The 21,262-nt window shown below is 39.8% G+C and overlaps 2 protein-coding genes across 5 annotated transcripts in view; one reads left to right on the forward strand and one right to left on the reverse strand.

Annotated features, from left to right (window-relative positions):
* The window catches only part of NBEA (neurobeachin), a 664,301-nt gene that overhangs the window by 206,441 nt on the left and 436,598 nt on the right, over positions 1-21,262 (reverse strand). For all 4 annotated transcript variants that reach the window (XM_068984682.1, XM_068984685.1, XM_068984684.1 and 1 more), the window contains one exon: positions 12,476-12,612. In XM_068984682.1, coding sequence (XP_068840783.1) covers positions 12,476-12,612 — 137 coding nt within the window. The remainder of the gene's footprint in view (positions 1-12,475; positions 12,613-21,262) is intronic.
* Positions 8,808-9,887, forward strand: MAB21L1 (mab-21 like 1). The gene has a single exon (XM_068984730.1). The coding sequence runs from the start codon at positions 8,808-8,810 to the stop codon at positions 9,885-9,887; it is 1,080 nt and encodes a 359-aa protein (XP_068840831.1).

Consider the following 21,262-nt stretch of genomic DNA (forward strand, 5'->3'; position numbering starts at 1 on the left):
GGCAAAAGTTTAAAGCCAGAATCTTTTTACCAAATGAGTGCTACTAGCCACGGGTCTGAAACAGTTGTGGTTAATATACCTATAAAATAGTTTTCAAATTTTAACAGTTTATAAGCATGTTTGCTTCATACAGTGCAAAACATATAAAGCAAAAGCAAGTTTATATTAAGAAATAGGTTGATCAGATCTTTGAAAAATAAGAAGGCTACAATCCCTTTAAAAAATCATCAATGCTTGCAAACATAATCAATAACACTAGGTTTTATATTATTATGTAAACTAGTTTTCTACAAATAAAACTAATTTTTGTGTTAATGTAAAATCTATGCAAATACATGCAGTCATTTATCAGGAAAGCTGACAAGCATTCCATATTGGAGGGGGAAATGAAACTGCCTCAAGAATAGAGGCAATTAATTATTTCTGTATTTTTTCTTCTTCTGTCTTGAGGCACAAAAGTTATCCATCCAGTTAAAACAGCAAATGAAATAAAGAGATTTTTTTTTTATTTAAACACATATGGCTTTTGCCTGCAATACTGATCACCACAAGGTCTACAGATGCCCGTGGCTAAATTGTACACTGGCAGATGCACACAGGGGAAAACTGTGGTAATGCAGCGTGGAAAGCAAAACAAATGAAAAACTGAATTTGCTAGTAAAAGGGGGAGACAAACCAACAACAAAAACAACAACAACAAAAAACCCAAACCCCCAAATCAAAAATCCCACATTTTTCCTCCCAGTGAGTTATTTGTTTATCAAATACAGGTTCATGTTGCAAAAAAAAAAAAAGTGACCTTGGTCTGTTGCAAAAAAGTGAAAACAGTTATACGTTTTTCTGTATACACATGCAGATGATGTATGTGAGGGACTGTATGGGAGGGACTGAGCAATATATTTTTATTTATATGGACAGGATGACTGGTAATGTTTAAACTTCTCAATTTCACAATTAAAAGTGTATGACATTCAAAACTGCCACAGTATATATGACTGGATAAATACCAGTCATATATACTGGTTGGACCCTTTAGTTATTATTACTTTAAAAATCCATTTAGCTGCAATCTCCTAAGGTATTATTGAAAACTATAAGGATTATTACAGAATAATCTTGTGGATGTGATATTAAATCCTGGTGGCGACAAGAATCCTATATTTAGAGGCTGTTTCCTTTTAACAGGTTAACATAAAAATGTATAGAAGGCAATTCAACCTTTTACTATCTGAAACACTGTGTGTGTGTGTGTGTGTGTGTGTGCACGTGTGTGTACATACAGCCTGCATGCACAGGCTATTTTGCAAACCATAAAAAGAGCGTACTTCCTAAAAATGGTTTAAGATTATTAAGAAAGCAATAACTTCTTTCTTAATAGGCCTGTAAGCATGCATAACATTAAAGTTCCTATTGTAATTGCCAAATTAAAATAGAAAACAGAAACCATTTAAATAATTTTATATCTTGGGGATAGAAAGAGAAGACTAGTTGTACTATTCCAAGTTGTAAAAGAGCAAAATACTTGAAAGGGCATCAGTATCAATGAAGATGTTGGTACTATTACAATTTAAGAATTCTTTGTTTGGAATATTTATAACTATTTAAATTTAAATGACAATGTATATTTACACAAAATTAGGATTCAAAGCATATTTTCCAAGAATATGTATATATTAATGAATAAACTCTTTGGCATCATCCCCCACCATCAAGGGAGGATTAATTTACTGAAAATGTAAGGTAATACACAATGCAAATGTTGAGAGATTTATTTCTCCAAAGACATAAAGCTAGTAATGTTACAAATATTGCTAACTTATATAAGGAACTTAATATGCATTTTGATGTGTAAACTGTAAGCTATACTCCTAAATCTAATATATATATTCTTTGTGAGCATAACAAATATTACCAGTACCTCTGAAAATGAATCCTTTACTAACCATTTAATGTCACATTGTAAAATTAAACAACTTTCATGTAAAATAAAAACTGTTAACTTATTGCCTGTATATCTGAAATAGCATTTTATATTTTGAGTCTATTTTGGGGCTTTCTGATTAAAACTGGTCTTAAAATAGAATCATGATTAAGATAATAAGTTCTAGGGGAATAACTAAAGGTGTTTATAGTCTAAAGTTTTTTGATATAAAACTAAAACACCCAGATACTTATAAATGAATCATAAAATTTACAAATAAAAAAAATTAAGGGCATGAGGCAACTTCTTGTGTCCATGGAAATGTTCTACGTGCCAGATGTTATACAACTCTATACATTTGTCAGAACTCATAGACTAGAACATTCATATTGAAAAAGCACAGACTAGAACAGTACATATGCAAAATATACATAATAAACCTGACTTTCATAATAAAAATGATTTCCCACAAAAATAAAATAATAATGCTATAACTTTTTCCAGCAGATTCACAAGTTTTTATCAGAGACACGATGTCTTACAAGTTCTTTATGCTTTTCATGTTTTTGTTTGATCTAGATGTTTAGATAAAACAAACATATTGAGATTAAAAAGTAGTAATAACTTATCAGTACCTTTACTTGACATTTTTGACAAATCACATGGAAAAACTGTGCTTTCATGAAAATAGTACTCAGAGTACTAAATAATAGTAATAGTACAGATAGGTATACTAAAATGTATATTACTAGTATCATGAAAGCAATTATACAGAAGTGGAAATTAAACATTATTTAGGTGTTCTACTCGCAGAAAATGGTTATAATCTGTATCAGTATGTAAAGTTATCCAAGAAATTGCTATTCATAAACTGATTTCCTGTTTTTGCTATAAAATATTTATTTTATTGGATATATGTGACAAAAGGTAATAGGTTTTATTAATGTAATTATTCCTTTAAATTATTACTCCAGTTACTGATCATTTAAAAAAAAAAATCCTAGTTTAGAAAAACTGCTTTGCTAATTAAGAAATAAGCTCCAAAATTGTAAATTAATAATAGAAAATGTTACTTCAGACAGGCAGTCACTATAAGTTGATTATCTACATCCTGTATTCTAGTCTCAAGGTTATGTAGAATGTTTTCAGTGGCTAATCACATACAGTCTGGGACAGTAATGAGAGCTATGCAATCCTGGATGACCCACTACAGATGGACAGATTAACAGACGCTAATCACATCTGATTCCATTGTTTTCTCAAAGTGCAATAAAACTGTACTGTACTAAGAGTACTAAGGATACAGTCATATGCACAAATGTCGACAGATCCATGTCAGTGATGGTCTAAGGAATACCTGATTTCCACATATTCATATGGAGAAGAGTCACAGGAGTCCACCTATGTCACAATATGTTTACAATGTCCAAATTAAAACCATCAGTTGAAATCTAGCAAAATGAATTTAAATTTTACAGTTTATAAAGATAATGGTGACTTTCTAAAGGGTCAATGCGGAACTGGAATGTTGGAATACTCCATAATACTCATCAATAAATGATTGATTAACCTCACTACCCTTAAATGTTTGCAAACAGTTAGAGATCACAGTTCATTGTGAACCATAAGAAAATCTTTTGGTTGATAACCCTGCCCCTTAAATTTGTCAGTTTACAGATACAACTTAAAATATCCTGCATCTCTGTGTCTACATTCAAAATAAGTGAGGAAACTGAGACAATGATCTGAATAACCAAGGCTTAAATTTATTTTTTCTACCAAAAGAAAGGTTTGGCCACAGTTATCCAGAATCACTCAAATCTGCAAATCTAGCAGTGGTGATGATTTTGGTAAAGTACACTTCCAATTTCTATTTTTAATCTCAAAATTACCTTCAACATTTATTAAGACCAATAACCAAATCTCTAAGCAACAAAGTAGCAAAAAAAAAAAAAAAAAGTACTCCACGCTACCATTGTGACTGTATCATCATGTACTAGGGGGATGAAGAAAACTGAGGCAACAGTCTAGAATATTCAAGTGAAGAATTAAAAAAATAATTTTTAAATGTAATCACAATTATCAAGATACTCTGGTTAAAGAAAAATAGGGTCTAAATTGTGCCAACAATGATCTCAATTCTCTGCTCTCCTTTGCCATAGCCGATATTAAAACATGAAATAATTATTTTAAGAACTCACTGAAACTTTTGAAGCTTTCAAGCTATTTTGTTTCAAGTATTCTTATAAAAGGAGTCACAATACAAAGAAAGGTATAGATGCACCATCAAATTACATCACCAGAAAAACTCTATTTTTATTTAATGTGACATATAAAGAAAACCCCGCACAAATATCTCTCTTTAATTTCTCCAGTGCAAAAAAAGAAATATATTGTGTCTGGCAGAATGAAACAGATGAAATAGCCTAGGTGCATTTTAAAAAAAGAGGAGGTGGGTTCCGGGGTGGGGTGGTGGGGGCAGGGGAAGACATCAGATGTGTACAATGAGCTTTCAAAACCACTCCAGCAGTAGGGATAAATAATTTAATAAACTCAACTTCATATTCTTTTTATCTCCCCAGTGTAATAGGCACATATTAAAAAAATAGAACTTTATATTCGTGAATACTTGTGAGTAGAATAGCAGCCAGCAGATAATGAAAAAACAGAACAGTATCTTTAACATGTGTGTGCATAACCTCTAACTAACAGATACATTTTTCCAGATGAAAGGTCACAATTGCTTAAATTTATGAACATGTAATTCATATTTAAATTAGGATAAAAAAAACACAGAAACCCTGCATTCCTACATTTCTCAACATAATAGAGTTTTTCTTTAATCTAATGGGGTGTCTCTTTGCACATTATTTTGTGTGTCCCATATAAGTTATGTAGGTTTACAGAAGGGAGAATAAGTTACTTAGGAAATACCACTTCAGAAAAAAGTTGTTTCACCACTGTTATTTTGAATGCTTGGAAGTGGTAAGGATCACAATATTTAATTATTTTATATTCATTAACAGTCTTACAATTTTTGATAATGGTGTGCTTGTGATTTTCTCCATTTTTTAAAAATAATAGAACATTCTAAATCAAAGCCACCTAGTGAACTAGGTGCATGGAAATGGAAAAGTCAAGTTGGTTAGACCTTAAAATCCCAAATACCATTCAAATATGAGCATCTCAAACAATCATTAAATCCTGAGATTCTTGGGTTCTTTTCTTCAATTAGGTCAGTTTTCTTCAGTTATCATTCTATTATTAGCTCTTGTCAAAGATGTCTGCACGGCATATCAATGAAAACAATTAAGCATTTATATCCTGAAGCACTGGACACACACAAGCTTTCATTCTAATACTAACTACTATGATTATGTTTATAGTAAAAAAAAATTGTACAAGACTGGTGTCATTAGAGCTGTTTTATGAACTTTTCACAAGTAAATAAAATTGATTTTAAGCTATTTCCGTGCATTACACAACCACAGAAAATAAAAATACGTCAGTCTCACAAATCAGACATCTCCAAAGCCCAGCTGAAAATCAGCAGAATTACACAGAAGCGTACTATATATTTTAAGTTCCTCTCCATAGGTCATTTCAATTTAAAAAAAAGGGGGGGATAGAAAGCACACTCCTCAGAATAGTTTAATTTTCCCTTTAACAATGAGAGGTGTCTGAGATCACTGGAAGGATCAGCTACAGAAGGCAATTCATTTCACGTGTTCAGTGTAACAGAAAATCACGGTGTTGCAGCAACAAGCAATACTTGCGCGGGAGTATTATTCTAGGACGCCCAGTTCACCCGCGGTGATGAGAGCGGGTGGGTGAATCCTATATTATGTAAATCACTGTCAGCTCCCAGCGTGAAGGGTGCTGAAGGAAGCAGCTCAGAAAACACGGTCCCAGCGTCCTTGAAGCCCAAAGACTTCACTTCCCGGGAACACTCTAGGACTAACGAGTTTCTTAGTCCTTTTCTCACCATCCATTTTTCTTCTTCAAAGTGCAAATCGTTAGTGAAAAGGCCTTGCTTACACCAATTAGTCTGCACAAAGTGCTTTGGCGTTTAGCTCCGCTTTAACCCAATTAAGCCGCACAGTGAGCCCCGAAGATGCGCCACCTGCGCGCCTGGCTCCAGCGCTACCGCCCGGCGCGCCTCGAGTCCTTCGAGTCCGACCCACCCGGACGGCCGCCGCAGCGGTCCCCCGAACGGCCTCGGGGCCTCCGCATCCCAGGCTGCCTGACGTCTTCGACAACTGGGGCATTTGCAGGTGGTCCAAGAAAACAAGGGACACTCTGACCTGAACCCAAGGGAGAGCGCGCTGGGCGCAAGGGCCCCGGGACCAGAAAGCGCGGGCTCGGCCGCGACCACACGTGCGCCCCGGCGGCGGCGGGGCGCGTGGGCAGAACACTTGGCCTGCAGCAGACGTGAAGAAACCCAGGACCCTTAGTAAGGTTTTCACATACCACATTAGCGCGCACACACAAAATCTATCAGACATGGAGCAGATAGAGGAAAGAAGGATAGTCAGGGAGCATAGGGCCGCGGGACCGGCAGGGAGCACGCGGGGACCTGCACTGGGTGGGGACAGAGGTGGCTTCCACCAGGGACCACCGGCACATCTTCGTCGTCGTGGCCGCAAGTTCCCCGGCGGTGACTTGCCTCCTCTTCCTTCTCTTCCAACTGCCAAAAGGTAGCAGTGCGTTCACCCGCATCGCTGCTAAAGTAGGGGGGGCTGGTGGTTAGCCCAATCCCTGCTCCTAAAGGGGTGCAAGGTTCTTGGGGAACAGAGTAGGTGGATGCCTTGGGCCCCGAATCTAATACACTATTTTAAGCTAAATCGGAATCTACCACCCTTGGATAACAAAAAAATTATGATGCTGTACCTGTGCAAAGAAGAAAGGGGGAAAAAAAAATTCAAACGCTTGAGTAGAAAGTGGGAGCCCTGAACAAGATCTTGTTACAAGTGGCTCTGAAAGAAAGTGCCTACAAACCTGTTCCAGGAATTATAGTATTTTGCTGGAAATAGTCTTAATTTGAAAGAGACAACATCTAAATTCAAGGTAGGGTGTTAAAAATCTGCCTAGGTTTAAAAACAACTACAGAACCCCTAAGTAGTATTTCTTCCACTTCCTGTACATCAAGCACACAGCTGGTACCAGCAGGGGAAAAAAAAAAAGCTCTACATAAATCCATTTTGCCCTCCTTTTTTAGATTCCCAAATTTAAAAATATTGATTTCTTTCAAAGTTTTTAAAAAAAGATATGTAAATTTTAAAATCCCAGGTGACTGCAAATTAATTTTCTTTAAAAATCTTAACCATTTCCCTTAATCAAGTCAATGCAATATTATAAAATAGAAGTCTACTGTCAGATGACCACTAAAGATCCTTAGGAGAGAACATATACCCTAAATTAATACATCTGTAAATAAGACAGAAAGCCCGAACATGCAAATTTTCAGGATAGGTATCTGCCCCTAGGTCTCATCTCCATGACTTCTCCTTAACTGTCATGTATTCAAACACAGCTCATTATGAACTCACATTAAGATAATCTCTCAATCTCAGAGTTTTATTTCACAGATATGTCTGCCAGTGCATACAAAAAGTTAGTGTCTTGGTTATAATGGTGGGCAAGTCTACCAAAGTACAAAGAGGACTGCAGATGGGGGGAGGGGTGTACTAAACATTTCTTAAACATCCCAGCTTAAACTGGAGTAGACAACATCTAACAGCAATCATTTTCAGATTCCTTTCAACAACTGCAAATGAGAAAAACATAGGTAAAACACTGCATAACATTTTAAAAAATCATTCTAGTATGGGAACATCCAGAAAATTACACTGGTATCAGTCCATCCAAAATCAGCCTGCATATACACTGAAGAGCAAACTCCCAACCTGCATTCAAAAAGACCCCCAGGATTAACAGCCGTTAATTATCTCACTCTAAATGCAAGTTGGTGACTTTTGTTTTAGAAAACCCCATCTAATTCACCAATTGATGGATGACCATTAGTACACCTGTATTTGCATTTCGTCGGTTAAAAAGACAAGCAGGGTTTTTCAGCACAGAAGAGAACCACTTTGCCAAGTCTTTTCAAAACGTCAATATGCTTCAATTAATACCAAAGCTGAGAGATTCCTCCTGATTTCCAAAACTGTCTAGGTGGCCTGGGTGGTTTTCTGCCCAGCAGCAGCCTCCTACCTTTAGTTTGTGTGCCTATATCCAAGAGGGGGGATTAATTAGCCGGGCTGGAGCTGACGGAGGCTGTCGTGACGAGCCCAGTGGCGATTGGCCGCCAGCCTGCCTGGCCCTGCCTTTATAATTTCCACACGAGTGCATCTGGGCTCTTAAGACAAACCAACAGCAGCTTCTTCTGACATATACACAGACGCACACTCACCCCCGACGCACACTCAGCACACTTTTCCTCCATCCGATTCACAGCCCGGCACACACCATGATCACGGGCAAGCGTAAATAAATACGGAAAGGGTTGATTATTTTGACTACTGGAAGAGCTTTGCTGGGTCTCGCCGCAACTTTTGTTTTTATAACTGAGGTGATCTCTGCACGCGTTTCTCTCACACAAGGAAGGATTCTTTAAAAGAGGAAGAGAGACGGAGAGAGAGAGAGAGAAGGGGTGGGGGGAGAACAACCTTTCACTTTAAGACCGGCTGGGCTCAAAGATAAAAGGCAGGGGAGAACAGCGCGAGGGATTCCCCGGCCGCCGCCGCACTTCGGAGAGACGCTTCTGGTACAGTTCCGAGCGCCGCGGCCCGTTTCTCCACCGAAGTTGGCTCCAGCTCTAGCAGCCGCGTTGGATCCCACAGCTTACTGCGAGACTCCGGTGTACAACCCGGATCTCTGCCCCAACATGATAGCGGCCCAGGCCAAGCTGGTTTACCATCTGAATAAATACTACAACGAAAAATGCCAAGCCAGGAAAGCTGCCATTGCCAAAACTATCCGGGAAGTCTGCAAAGTAGTTTCCGACGTCCTGAAGGAGGTGGAGGTGCAGGAGCCCCGGTTCATCAGCTCTCTCAACGAGATGGACAATCGCTACGAGGGCCTCGAGGTCATCTCCCCCACCGAATTCGAAGTGGTGCTTTACCTTAACCAGATGGGGGTGTTCAACTTTGTGGACGACGGCTCGCTGCCCGGCTGCGCCGTGCTCAAGTTGAGCGACGGCCGCAAGAGGAGCATGTCCCTCTGGGTGGAATTCATTACTGCCTCCGGCTACCTCTCGGCGCGCAAAATCCGGTCCAGGTTTCAGACGCTGGTGGCTCAGGCGGTAGACAAGTGTAGCTACAGGGATGTGGTAAAGATGGTGGCGGACACCAGCGAAGTGAAACTGAGGATCCGAGACAGGTACGTGGTGCAGATTACCCCGGCTTTTAAGTGCACCGGGATCTGGCCCAGGAGTGCTGCCCACTGGCCACTTCCCCACATCCCCTGGCCAGGACCCAACCGGGTGGCGGAGGTCAAAGCGGAAGGGTTCAATCTCTTGTCCAAGGAGTGCCACTCCCTGGCCGGCAAGCAGAGCTCGGCCGAGAGCGACGCCTGGGTGCTGCAGTTCGCGGAAGCGGAGAACAGACTGCAGATGGGGGGCTGCAGGAAGAAATGCCTCTCCATCCTCAAAACCTTGCGGGATCGTCACCTGGAACTGCCGGGCCAGCCCCTCAACAACTACCACATGAAGACTCTGGTTTCCTACGAGTGCGAGAAGCATCCCCGGGAGTCGGACTGGGACGAGTCCTGCCTGGGCGATAGGCTGAACGGGATTTTGCTGCAACTCATCTCCTGCCTGCAGTGCCGGCGGTGTCCTCACTACTTCCTACCGAACTTAGATCTGTTTCAAGGCAAACCTCACTCGGCTCTAGAGAACGCTGCCAAACAAACGTGGCGACTGGCGAGGGAGATCCTGACCAACCCGAAAAGTTTGGAGAAACTTTAGAGGACAATTTTAATCGAGAGCCGAAATGTGATTATACTATTCATTCTTAAAAGTTCTCATGCAGTGTAAACTTCCTGTTCGATTCCTATCTAATATTCCACTCGGCAGTGCAAACAATCTCTTCCTTCAAAAGGAGTGCTAAGGCAACCGCTTAAGGCATCATCTCACCCACCCCTCCAAGGGGAGAAAAGGTAGGGAGAGCAGATAGAGAACACCCCAAACCCACAAGTATTAGAAGACTTCTTTACAAAGGATTTCCTATCGCCCTTGAAAAGTACACAGGAACACCCGGAAAACAGCCTGGCTGTAACGCAAGACCGCAGTGAACGCTGCCTATCAGAGGATTATAGCAATCTTGGCTGTGAGTAAACATGATTTGGATATGCCATCTGAAGGAAAGTGTAATGTATATTTTGATTTGTAACAAATATTGTGATCTCACATTGTCTTTGAAAGTGTGGATGTTGGTGTTTTGTGATTTGGTGAACAAAAGTCAAATTGGCATTTTCGATACTTCCAGACATTTTCCACTAACAAAGATATAATTTAAAGGTAGATTTCCTCCTGGTACTTTTATCTGTCTTTAAAAGTGTCTGAACTTTAAAAAGTTTACATTTTGTTTCAAATATATTGCTTGTTCTATTTCTAACATTCCATAAATATACTTGAAATGTTATTTAAATATATTCAAAGAAATTTGAATTCAGCTTATATAATAACGCTTGAATATCTGAATTATATATTTGAAAAATGCACTTGAAATACACTGGATAATTACTTTTGTGATTTAGATTTTAATTTCTGTTGCTGGTTTTTATTTAATTAGAAGCTAATAAATGAAGTAAAATAAAACTTGTTGTGTCTCACTTTAAATTGTTTTCCTGTCAAAAGATGTAATGCTTCAATTTGAAAACTGAACCACTTGAATATTTTAAACATTTTGAGAAATATGCTAATGAAATAATTAAAAATAAAACCTTAAAACTGGCAAAAAGCTCTTTTTGTATAGTTACACAATATAATGATCTAGTGTTAGCTTCTGACTTACTTATAAGACTATTGCATTTGACAACAGAAATAATTTAAATCTACCTTTGAAAGCGTGCTCTTTTGAGTTAATTATTTATGTAGAATTTTTGACACTATAAGGATGAAATATGTCATGACAGTCATGGTTGCTGAGTTAAAAATCAGACAAACTCTGAGAAAAATGAACTTAACAAAGTCCTAATAAAACTTTTGAAATTTGTATATGAAAACTTTGCTAATAAAATGAAGGTAATTTCTGACCTAATATATGTCAAACCTTATTTTATGCAGTAAGGGTTCCACTGGCAGGATAAATTAATCAGAAATCCAAAATTACCATTTACTTCATAGAGTAAGCCAATGATAAAAGCATAAAGACAAACTTTAAATGATTTAAAATCAAATGCACTACATTCAAACTCATTTTCAAAATTATATTGTTTTGGAGCTAGAAATAAAAGAAGTCCTGTGATTATCGTCCAGAGTATTTTAAGAGTCAACAAGTCCGGGAGGGGCTAATCACCTATGGGCCTTGGTTAGTTAATTCAGGTGGAGGTAAATTTGAGACTTTTAATTGCTATTCCACAAATAGCATTTTATAATGTTTTACTTCTATATATAAATTAAACACAAATAATAAAGTTTTGGACCTTTGGGAGCATTTGTTTTTTGCTATTTGAGAACAATTGCCTCTGAAAAATACTTTAAAGGCAGATTTTTGTAAAATGATGCTTGTTTATCTAGCATGGCTTATGTTCTTGAATTGATAGCCTCAGGAAAAAAAAGTTTACAAATGGCAGAGTAACATAAAAGTTAAAACAACAATGAAATTGATTTCAGAAGAAACTTCAGAGGTATAGAGCTGCTGAATACTCAGGTTTTAAGTTTTACAAAATAAAATATAATAAACAAATACTTATGTATTTCAAATCATCCAAATATATGTTGTCCAGCACTACAACCACAGAGACCTCATCTTTAAACATCTGAGCACAATACATACTATGTATACAGATTTTAAAGCAACGCTTCTCAGAGAATCAATTTCTCTTCTTAAATTCACATATAAAACTCGTTCTTATTTCAGGAGATGAAAACTGGATGTAATAATGGAGATGAATTTATATCTAAATGCCCCTCCACAGTTTTCTTACAATCTTTTAATAAACAGTGATTCATACTTCAATGTATACTTTTGGAAATTAAAAGTGACCTTAGTAAGAAATTCCATGAGCCCTTTCGCAGTCTTCCCAGAGAATCTGAGATGCTGTACCCCAGGGACTTGGGAGCAACTGGCTTCACTACCAAATTTGCCCAAATGCACACAAAGGCACTAGCACACAGAGACTGTTAAAATGTAATAACAGGATTTAAGATGGTTACTATATTCTCCAATCCCATAAAATAGAGCAAGTGTTATTTCATTCATTTCATTTTCTATGAGGAGGATGGGAATGTGCTCCCCTCCCCCACTGTCATTTAAAACCAAGCAAAATTGAAAACCACTTCCTGCCTGCCACAAAGCCACCAGTACAGCACACGGAATCATTTTAACTCACTTTTGTGTCGATCTTCTTGAAGGCAGGATCATCCTCATCTACCTCGAAGTAGATTTCGGTCGTGGTGATGGAGAGAGTTCCCTTGGCCACTACCACAGGAGCGATGAGCTGGGCAGGAGTGCTGAGAACCACTGGACCTGAAAGAAGAAGGCACCAGAGGAGTCAGGCTGTGCCTCTTTGCCCCTTGTCTGCTCCCTCCCGGAAGGGCACCTCAGGTTTTTAAACATGCACTGAAAAAAAGTGTCTATATTATGCGGCAAGCTCCTTTCATGTGAGATAGGTCTGCTTAGTTGTTACACATTACCTTATAATAACCAGACTGGAGATAAATAATTCTACAAAAACCCAAGAGGTCACAAAATCGAATAAGTGACCCTCAGCAAGCAAGTTTGCAACCTCTGCCTAGAAATCCTACATAATTAGTGGGGCGCTGACATTAACCAACTTAAAGGTGCAGAATGACTCTCTAAGGCCCTGATTCTCCATTGAGCACACACAGGCTTTCCGTTCGGAAGAGACGCTCTGGGCAGTCAGCACAGTCCCCAAAGACCAGCCAACGTGTAAATCCCGTCCACTGGGCAGCAGCGGCCCCCCAGGATGGGCGGGAGGATGTGAAGAGGTACAGGGTCTAATATGTAAATCCCACTGCACTAATGGGTTTTGGATGGATACCATCTTGCAGGAAGGTATCCCCACGCGCAGAGCACATTGATATACTCGCAAAACGCGGACGTTAAATACATTGTTTATGCAGAAAAGCAGGAAAATTGTAGCAGTGATTTTTTTCTCACCTTGAATAAGCCAAACATGAAATTGTAAGACGACTGAACAAAACGATTCTCAGAAGAGCATCTGCAAAGTGCCCTTTCTCAACTTTGGGGACTAGAGAAACTAAGCTTCAGTAAAGAGATTTTTAGAAAGTGTGCCTACAAGGTGCTTACTTGCAATTCCTTCCATCTGAGTTAAAATCTAAAATTAAAAATCTCACGTATTAGAATATTAATTCAAAGAGGGAGGGGGTTACTTAACTGCCCCTTTAAGATTCCCCGTAGAGCGGGGACATTCTTCGCTCCCCTCAAGTCTGTACTTAAAGTATACACTTAGAAAAAAAAATGTATTTTTCGTTATTCTGTAGCCAGGGCTCATTATATTCCCTTATATCCCCGCAACCCCTCACCCGCAACCCGCCCTCTCCAGTACACACTTAGAGGAGTCACAGTAACAGTAGGGGAAAGGAATGAAAAGGTAGGTCCCCTGCGGCCGCTCAGGCCCGGGCCCCTTGCGAGCGGCGGCTCCTCGCGTGGAGACCCGTTCGCACCGCCGGAACAGCGGCGAGCAGGCCGGGCCTGCTCCCTGTCCGAGCGCGGGGACCGCGGCGGAGCCCACGACTCCAGGGAGCGGTACACGCCGAGTTCACGACCGTCCTGCACAAAGCCGGGCATTTCTGCTACAGGAGGACCAGGGAGGAATCGGCCGGCTGTCGCGCTTAAAGGGCGGGGGGGTGGCTGTGGGGCAAACTGGGTGTCAGCCTGCATCCCGGTCGGGACCGCCCGCCCGGGGCGGGCTCACGAGGAGTCCCTGCTTTCACTCTGCTGCTTCCCAGCCCCTTCGAGCCCGCAGCCGGGGAGCCTGCCCGGCCCCGAGGCGCGCCGACTCCCGGCGCGGGTCTCGGGCGGGCAGCTTCCGCTGGGGCCGAGCAGAGTCGGGGGTCCGCCTTGGCTCCATAAGGTTTTTCTTTCCAAAGGGCGAGGCGGTCGATCTGAAGCGCCACTTTAAAGGCTCATCAATCTTAATCTAGGTTGCTCAAGTAATTATGCCCGAATCTCTTGTACGATTACAAGTGGATTTGGGTTTCTATTCCCCAGGCCCTCCTTTGTGTTTATTGGAGGGTCTGCGCGCGCGCTCCTCAGAAGCCCCCCGCGCTCCGGCCGGTTCGAACCGCTCCCTTAACCCTTAAGCCGCCGTGTCGCTCGTTTGGCGGCCACTCTTCGTACTTCTCTTCGGTAGAAATCTGGGAGGTTTACTCTTGACTGGGGCGAGATGAGAAAGGTGACCTGATTCACATCGGACACAGTGTCTTCCTACGCATCCTTGGGCCTTGATGAACCCTCATCAAAGTCCTCATTCTAAACACGGAAAGCTACTGATCTCTGGTTTCATAGAATAGTCTGGTGTTTGGAGACGATGAATGGTCAAAAACATTAAAAATGGCGAACTGCTTCGTTCTCTTAAAAAACAGTTTAACACATCCAAACAAATTGGAAAAAAGGTAAAAATCATGATACCCGTTATTAAAACCACAGAAACTGATTGACCGAAATATACGGTATTATGAATTTTAAGTACACAATTCTGTGAACTTTTAACGGGGAACACATTTCCGCTACCTGTTTCTCTGCCTTTCTGAAAGGCGACTGCATTTCCTTTTGATTTTACTCCAAACGCGTTCTACTGAATTGGAATTTTTTTTTCTGGGGGCGGGGGGGCGGTTATAAAAGGGCTTCGAACTGGTCCTTCTTTAAGAAAGGCACTCATGAAATATTCAGCCTTAATAGTGTGTCATTTTTACCCCTGTCCTTTGGAAATCTCCAATTACAACTTCCAATTCCATAGCATGTTTAAGGAGCGCTGAGTCTTTTTGTTGTAGCCTTCAGGGAGCAAACCAGCCGCAAGAGAGAACAGAGTTAATCCACTATAGTGATAACAGAGAGGGGATTATGTTTTAATCCCTTTTGGGGGAGCCTCTGGATTTTAGGGATCCAATATTAAAATGTTTACATAAGGCATGGTCACAAACCAGCACCCAGCATCTTCCAAGTGGAAGATCTGGTTATTTGGAAACCTTGGGTTCCTTTCCAAATAAAAATAGTTTAGAAAGGGCAACATGTCTAGACGTCAGAGACAGAGTGATGTGGCAGATTCTGTTCTAGAAGATCACTAGATACATAATTTTAATCTTCTGTTAGGTGTAGGGAACTGGGGACTGGATGTAGATCTATTCATGCTAATCAGTACTATGGCAATAAAAGGATCCATTATACCAAGGTCCTCAGGCACACACACAAGTAAAGTGATGGATATTAAAAGATAGTGAAACAAATGGGTGGAACCAAACCACCCCCCTTTGTGTTGCTACACCCAGTGGTTTAAAATTCTACCATCGAAAGTGCTAACTAAAGGAAAAATAAATGTTACTTACCTTTTAGAATTGGCACTATAATGTCTAAGAAGTATTGATCCATTACTATTTGAGAGGACAGGGATATGACTTGCCATTAATTTAGATGCTAATTTAAAATCTGAACTAGAACAAAGATTACCCAAGCATAATGGAAACTCTTCAGAAGAATTAACTTCTCTTTAGAGCCATGGGATCTTTATTCAGTGGAGGGGTAGAGTAGAGTAGAAAATACATATGTTTTATATTTAGGAAGGGAACTATTCATCAAATATATATTTAAAAGTAGAATGTTAAAAACCACTTGTGGGTTTGGAGGATCTTACTGAGAACAAAATTCTAAGCCTAGAAGTCATGATACATCAACTTTTAAACAGAACTTTACCGTTTACACAGGTCTTTTACATTTTTACTTAACTACTAGTTCAACAGTCTGGAGAAGGCAATGGCAACCCACTCCAGTACTCTTGCCTGGCAAATCCATGGACAGAGGAGCCTGGTGGGCTGCAGTCCATGGGGTCACAAAGAGTCGGACATGACTGAGCGACTTCACTTTCACTTTTCACTTTCATGTATTGGAGAAGGAAATGGCAACCCACTCTTGTTCTTGCCTGGAGAATCCCAGGGACGGGGTGGTGGGGGGGAGGGCCTGGTGGGCTACCGTCTATGGGGTCGCACAGAGTCGGACACGACTGAAGCAACTTAGCGGCAGCAGCAGTTCAACAGTCACAATTTGGGAGCTATGGATGTATCAATACTCTCCTGCCAAAAACCACCAGGAACACAACTGGAGTTGAGAAGGCGGTACTAACTGCTCTCTGCTGTGAGGGAGACAGGAAGGAACCATGAGATGACTAGGTGAGAGGGTGTCAGAAAGGACTTGCTGTAGGATCAGAGCTCTGGTTAAGTGATTTGGGGAAGGGTTCAAAGAAGCAGAGCTTTGCTCTGGATTAGGCTCTGTCACGGATTGGTGATAATTCTGTGATTGGATAGCTTAATAAATCTTATCTAGGACTAGACCTTCCCTGGTGGCTCAGATGGTAAAAACTTTGCAGTGTAGGAGACTGGGTTTCTATCCCTGGGTCAGGAAGATCCCTTTGAGAGGGAAATGGCAACCCACTACATAATTCTTACCTGGAGAATTCCATGGACAGAGGAGCCTGGTGGGCTACAGTCCATGGGTTCACAAAGAGTCGGACACAAATTAGCGACTAGACCTAGGCTAAAACTGTAATTGATAGAGAAGTAGCAGTCACTCCTATAAGGAGGAAAAGAGGATGTTAATGTTCAGGTAAGTTGTATAGAGTAATCTTGCTTTTGTCTGTGCTTAGACAAAATTATAGTGTTTTTTTGCCTCATATCATCATGTGGACTTGTCTGATGCTGGCGTTCTGTGAGGTTGTTTATGTCCAACAGGAGAACACCATGACGGAGCTGTGAGCCCCAGGCCAGCTCCCAGTGATCCTGAGGCCTCCTTGTAAGGGTCAGGCCAGTTTCCTGAGGTCAGAGGCTCCTTTTCTCTTCCTCGGATTTAGGAATTAATCATTTTTTTAAGGGAGAGAGTCAACAGCATTCTAGCTATTAAAAGTCAATTATGGTGATTAAATTCTCAAACTGCTAAAATTCTTACAAGCTTCAATATAAAGCAAGACAAAGAATATATATATATATATATTATAGGGACAAGGAGTTGAAATTCAATTAAAATTGGCATCGTTACAATTACTTGATGACTTTTAGTTGGCAAAAAATATACTTAGTGTACATGAAATTATAATGTATTTTAGAGTTACTTGAATATTTTCTAAACTTAGTTTAATATTAATAAATGTTTTATTAGCTATATGGATTTACTCCAACCTCAATTACTCTGAAACCACATGTTCAGTTTGCTGCTGGAACACGTAAAAGACCATTATTTGGGGATAATAAGCATTGACTAATCTTTGAAAAATTACTAAACTTACAGTCCTGCATTATTTAGAAGAAGTAAAACTAATGTGAGATTCTTTATGTTTAGTGGAAAAGGATATCATTCCAGAAAAGTTTAGCACAAAAATATAGTATGTAAAATTTTACAAACACTTCTATAGTGAGAATAGAATTTGTAGGAAAATAACTCACGGCAGGAGTGACCAAGCATATCTAAAATATTTATTGCTGCTTTGAACTAATTTTTAAGTAGGGCACTACCAATGTAAAGGAATGTTACACCATAGGATTACATGAATGAAATGTTTAATCTCAAAGCAACTGAAGACTATGAGAATATGAGAAAGCTGGAACTTTGTTTTGGAATCCTAGGAAAACTTTAACCATTAAGAAAATGGAGGTGTTTGTGTATGTGCCTAAGGGCGAGGGCAATTAGGGGTGAATGCTGCAGAAGATCTTGAGTTTCCTACTACCCAGAGTAGCTTCCTGGGTTTCAAGCATTTGAAATGCTGCAGAAAAAAAGGAAAGTAACAAAATGTCTACCAGTGACGCTTTTCTTTCTATGCAGAAAATATTGATAGTGGTCCAAATATATTACCAGAGTAATGATGCTCTGAGATTTCTCAAAAACTTTTCTTGCAGTGAAAAGAATTCCAGAGTATTTTTGCTTAAATCAGGAAAATATAACTTGAGCAACTCATAGCATACATAACCCAAGAGTAATAAATTGCATTCCAGCATTATCACCTCCTTCCTTAACACACACACACACACACACTCCCCACACTACCGATTATGAACACTCTATAAATCCAAATTTTATACAAAACTCACTGTACCCAAGAAATGGCCTCTTTGTGCTCTTTGGTGACTTTTTGAACATAAGTGAAAGTCACTCAGTTGTGTCCGACTCTTTGTGACCCTATGGACTATACAGTCCATGGAATTCTCCAGGCCAGAATACTGGCATGGGTAGCTGTTCTCTTCTCCAGAGGATCTTTCTAACCCAGGGACTGAACCTAGGTCTCCCGCATTGCAGGCGGATTCTTTACCAGATGAGCCACCAGGGAAGCAAACCTAATCTATCCTTAAATTTTGAACATAATCTATCCATAAATTGAGATGAACAATAACCAAACATCCCGCTATGCAGTGTCTTTCTTAGATTGTTACTGTGTAAAACGAGACAGATGCTTCAGATTACACATGAATCTTTTCAGACATGAGCAAACCTACTTCTGGTAAAACTCAGCTTACCAGAGTCTGAAGCAGAAACAGAAACAATGGAGCCCTCTATAAAAGATAAACTGAAGACTGCATTTTAACAAAATATCTACTCACCATGGTAGAACATCTATCTAAAATCCCATTTAATGTGTTTATAATAAATAATTTTAAAGTCCTAAGAGATAATCTGATAGGCCTTAACTTTAGTTAACCTATCATTTATGTTTGTGATTCTTTTGTAGAGCAGATAATTCTTTAAGTTAAAATGAAACCAACAAAAACCAGTGCATTTTTGGCAAAGACAACTCTACAGAAGAAACAGCTTACAAAGCATACGTACTCTAAGTAAAATATTCCTGAATTATTTCCCAGCATAAACATATACTAAAAAGCAGTGATAATTTCAGTGTTTGTGGGTGATAATTTGCTCTCCCTTTTGATTCACAAGGTGAGCCAGCTGAGAACTGTGATTCTAGTTATATCACATTCAGTACAACATATGGAATCCATTCTTCAGTTTCTGGAAGGGTACTGACTCTTTTATGGTACTAGGATATCATTTAATGATCAAGAAGAGTAACTTCCTACTAGATTGGATGAGTGAATAAACTGGGGGACATGATTTAAATCTACTGGACCAGGAGGACTAAGTCTTCGCACCCCTTGGTTGGAGGACTGACTTGTTTTTACTTTTTGAAAGTTTCCTGGGCACATCTTTATTGCAGCACTTATAATGCATCAAATGTCTGCATTTAGAAGGCTGTTTCTCCCATTTGGCATAAGCTACTTGAAGACAAGGGAATTACTTCCTCTCAACTGAATACAGAAAATGATATACATCTTTGTTGCATTTATATATCATAGTAAAATGGTCAATTAAAATAACAGATTACATCTTTTATATTTTTCTGGAATTGATTTCAAGTTGTCCTTTAAAAATATGCTAGACATTGCATTTTATAGAAGAGATCAATTTTAACATATGCTCAAATAGGAGTTAAAATGCAGCTGGTCATTCCAGCTATATATATATAACATGCATTCTATTATTTTTAAATGACATAATTTTATAACTGCCACATTTTCCCCAGTATGTAAGTTGTTTTCTCTTTGTAAATTAAATACTGAGACAAATGTTGAACTCATTTAATTCATTCATTCATGTAGCTAACAAAAATTATTCAATTGTTCACTGTTTCAAGCACTGAGAGAATGCAGTAATGTATAAGGTGTGGCTCTTACCCACAAACTGCTTAAAATACATAGCAAAGATAAGAAATATATAGGAATAAGTATGGAATAAAGGAGAAAGAGTTTACCTAAGCATTGTTAAAGCACTTGACGTGTATGAATCTCATTTGTTCCTATAACACACCAGCAGATAGGTACAGCTATGATTTCCATTTTACAGAGAGAAAATGAGACTGGGAGCTGAAGCAACTTAGGGAAGGTCACTCAACTTGGAAAGGGCAGAGACATGATTCAAACCTGGTGACCTGACTCCAGGGTATTTACTGGTAAGTATACTGGCTCCCAGGCTTCCCTGATAGTTCAGCTGGTAAAGAATCCACCCATAATGCAGGGGACCCCAGTTCATTTCCTGGGTTGGGAAGATCCCCTGGAGAAGGGATAGGCTACGCACTCCAGTATTCTTGGGCTTCCCTGGTGGCTCAGACAGTAAAGAATCCTCCTGCAACGCAGAGAGACCTGCATTTGATCCCTGGGTGGGGAAGATCCCCTGGAGGAGAGCACAGCAACCCATTCCAGTATTCCTGCCTGGAGAATCCCCATGGACAGAAGAGCCTGGTGGGCTACAGTCCATAGGGTTGCAGAGAGTCGGACTGACTGAAGCGACTTAGCATGGCACGGCAAGGCATACAGCCTCCCACTAAGAGCAGAACATAAAAATAATAAAAATCCTATAGACAGTCATCGAACTGTAAGATTTCCAGTCTCTTGGGGAGGATATGGTAGGGGCCAGGTGAGGCAGTGAACTGAAGTGAGTTGTGATGGATGGATGGGTAGGATTCAGACAGGTGGATGTACAGGGAAGAGTGTGTAAGCAGGAAGAATTTGAACAAATAGGGCAGAATACGCACAGGAGAAAATCAGATGGGACAGCAATTAATAGATGTGAAGGGGAACAGTGCCTGATGAGACTGAAAAAATATATGTAGCCTTGAATGTCGTATTTTTTAGCTTAAGGATCCAAAGCTCAGGTATCACAGTGTGGAGCAGTGGTGTCTGTCCTTTTTTGAGCTCATGCATCTCTTGAAGATGATTAAATATTTGGTCCCTTCCTAGAAAAATCCACATATGAACATTCATCCATCCTGACTGCATAAAAGTGAAGTACTCATATTTTGCAGAAAATAAAATTTGGTTATTTATCTTGATGTCCTCCTCTATCTAAAGATCTTTCTGCCTCTGTATTTTTTCTCCAGGAAAAA

This window comes from Capricornis sumatraensis, chromosome 12, assembly GCF_032405125.1.
Source record: "Capricornis sumatraensis isolate serow.1 chromosome 12, serow.2, whole genome shotgun sequence".
NCBI lineage: Eukaryota > Metazoa > Chordata > Mammalia > Artiodactyla > Bovidae > Capricornis > Capricornis sumatraensis.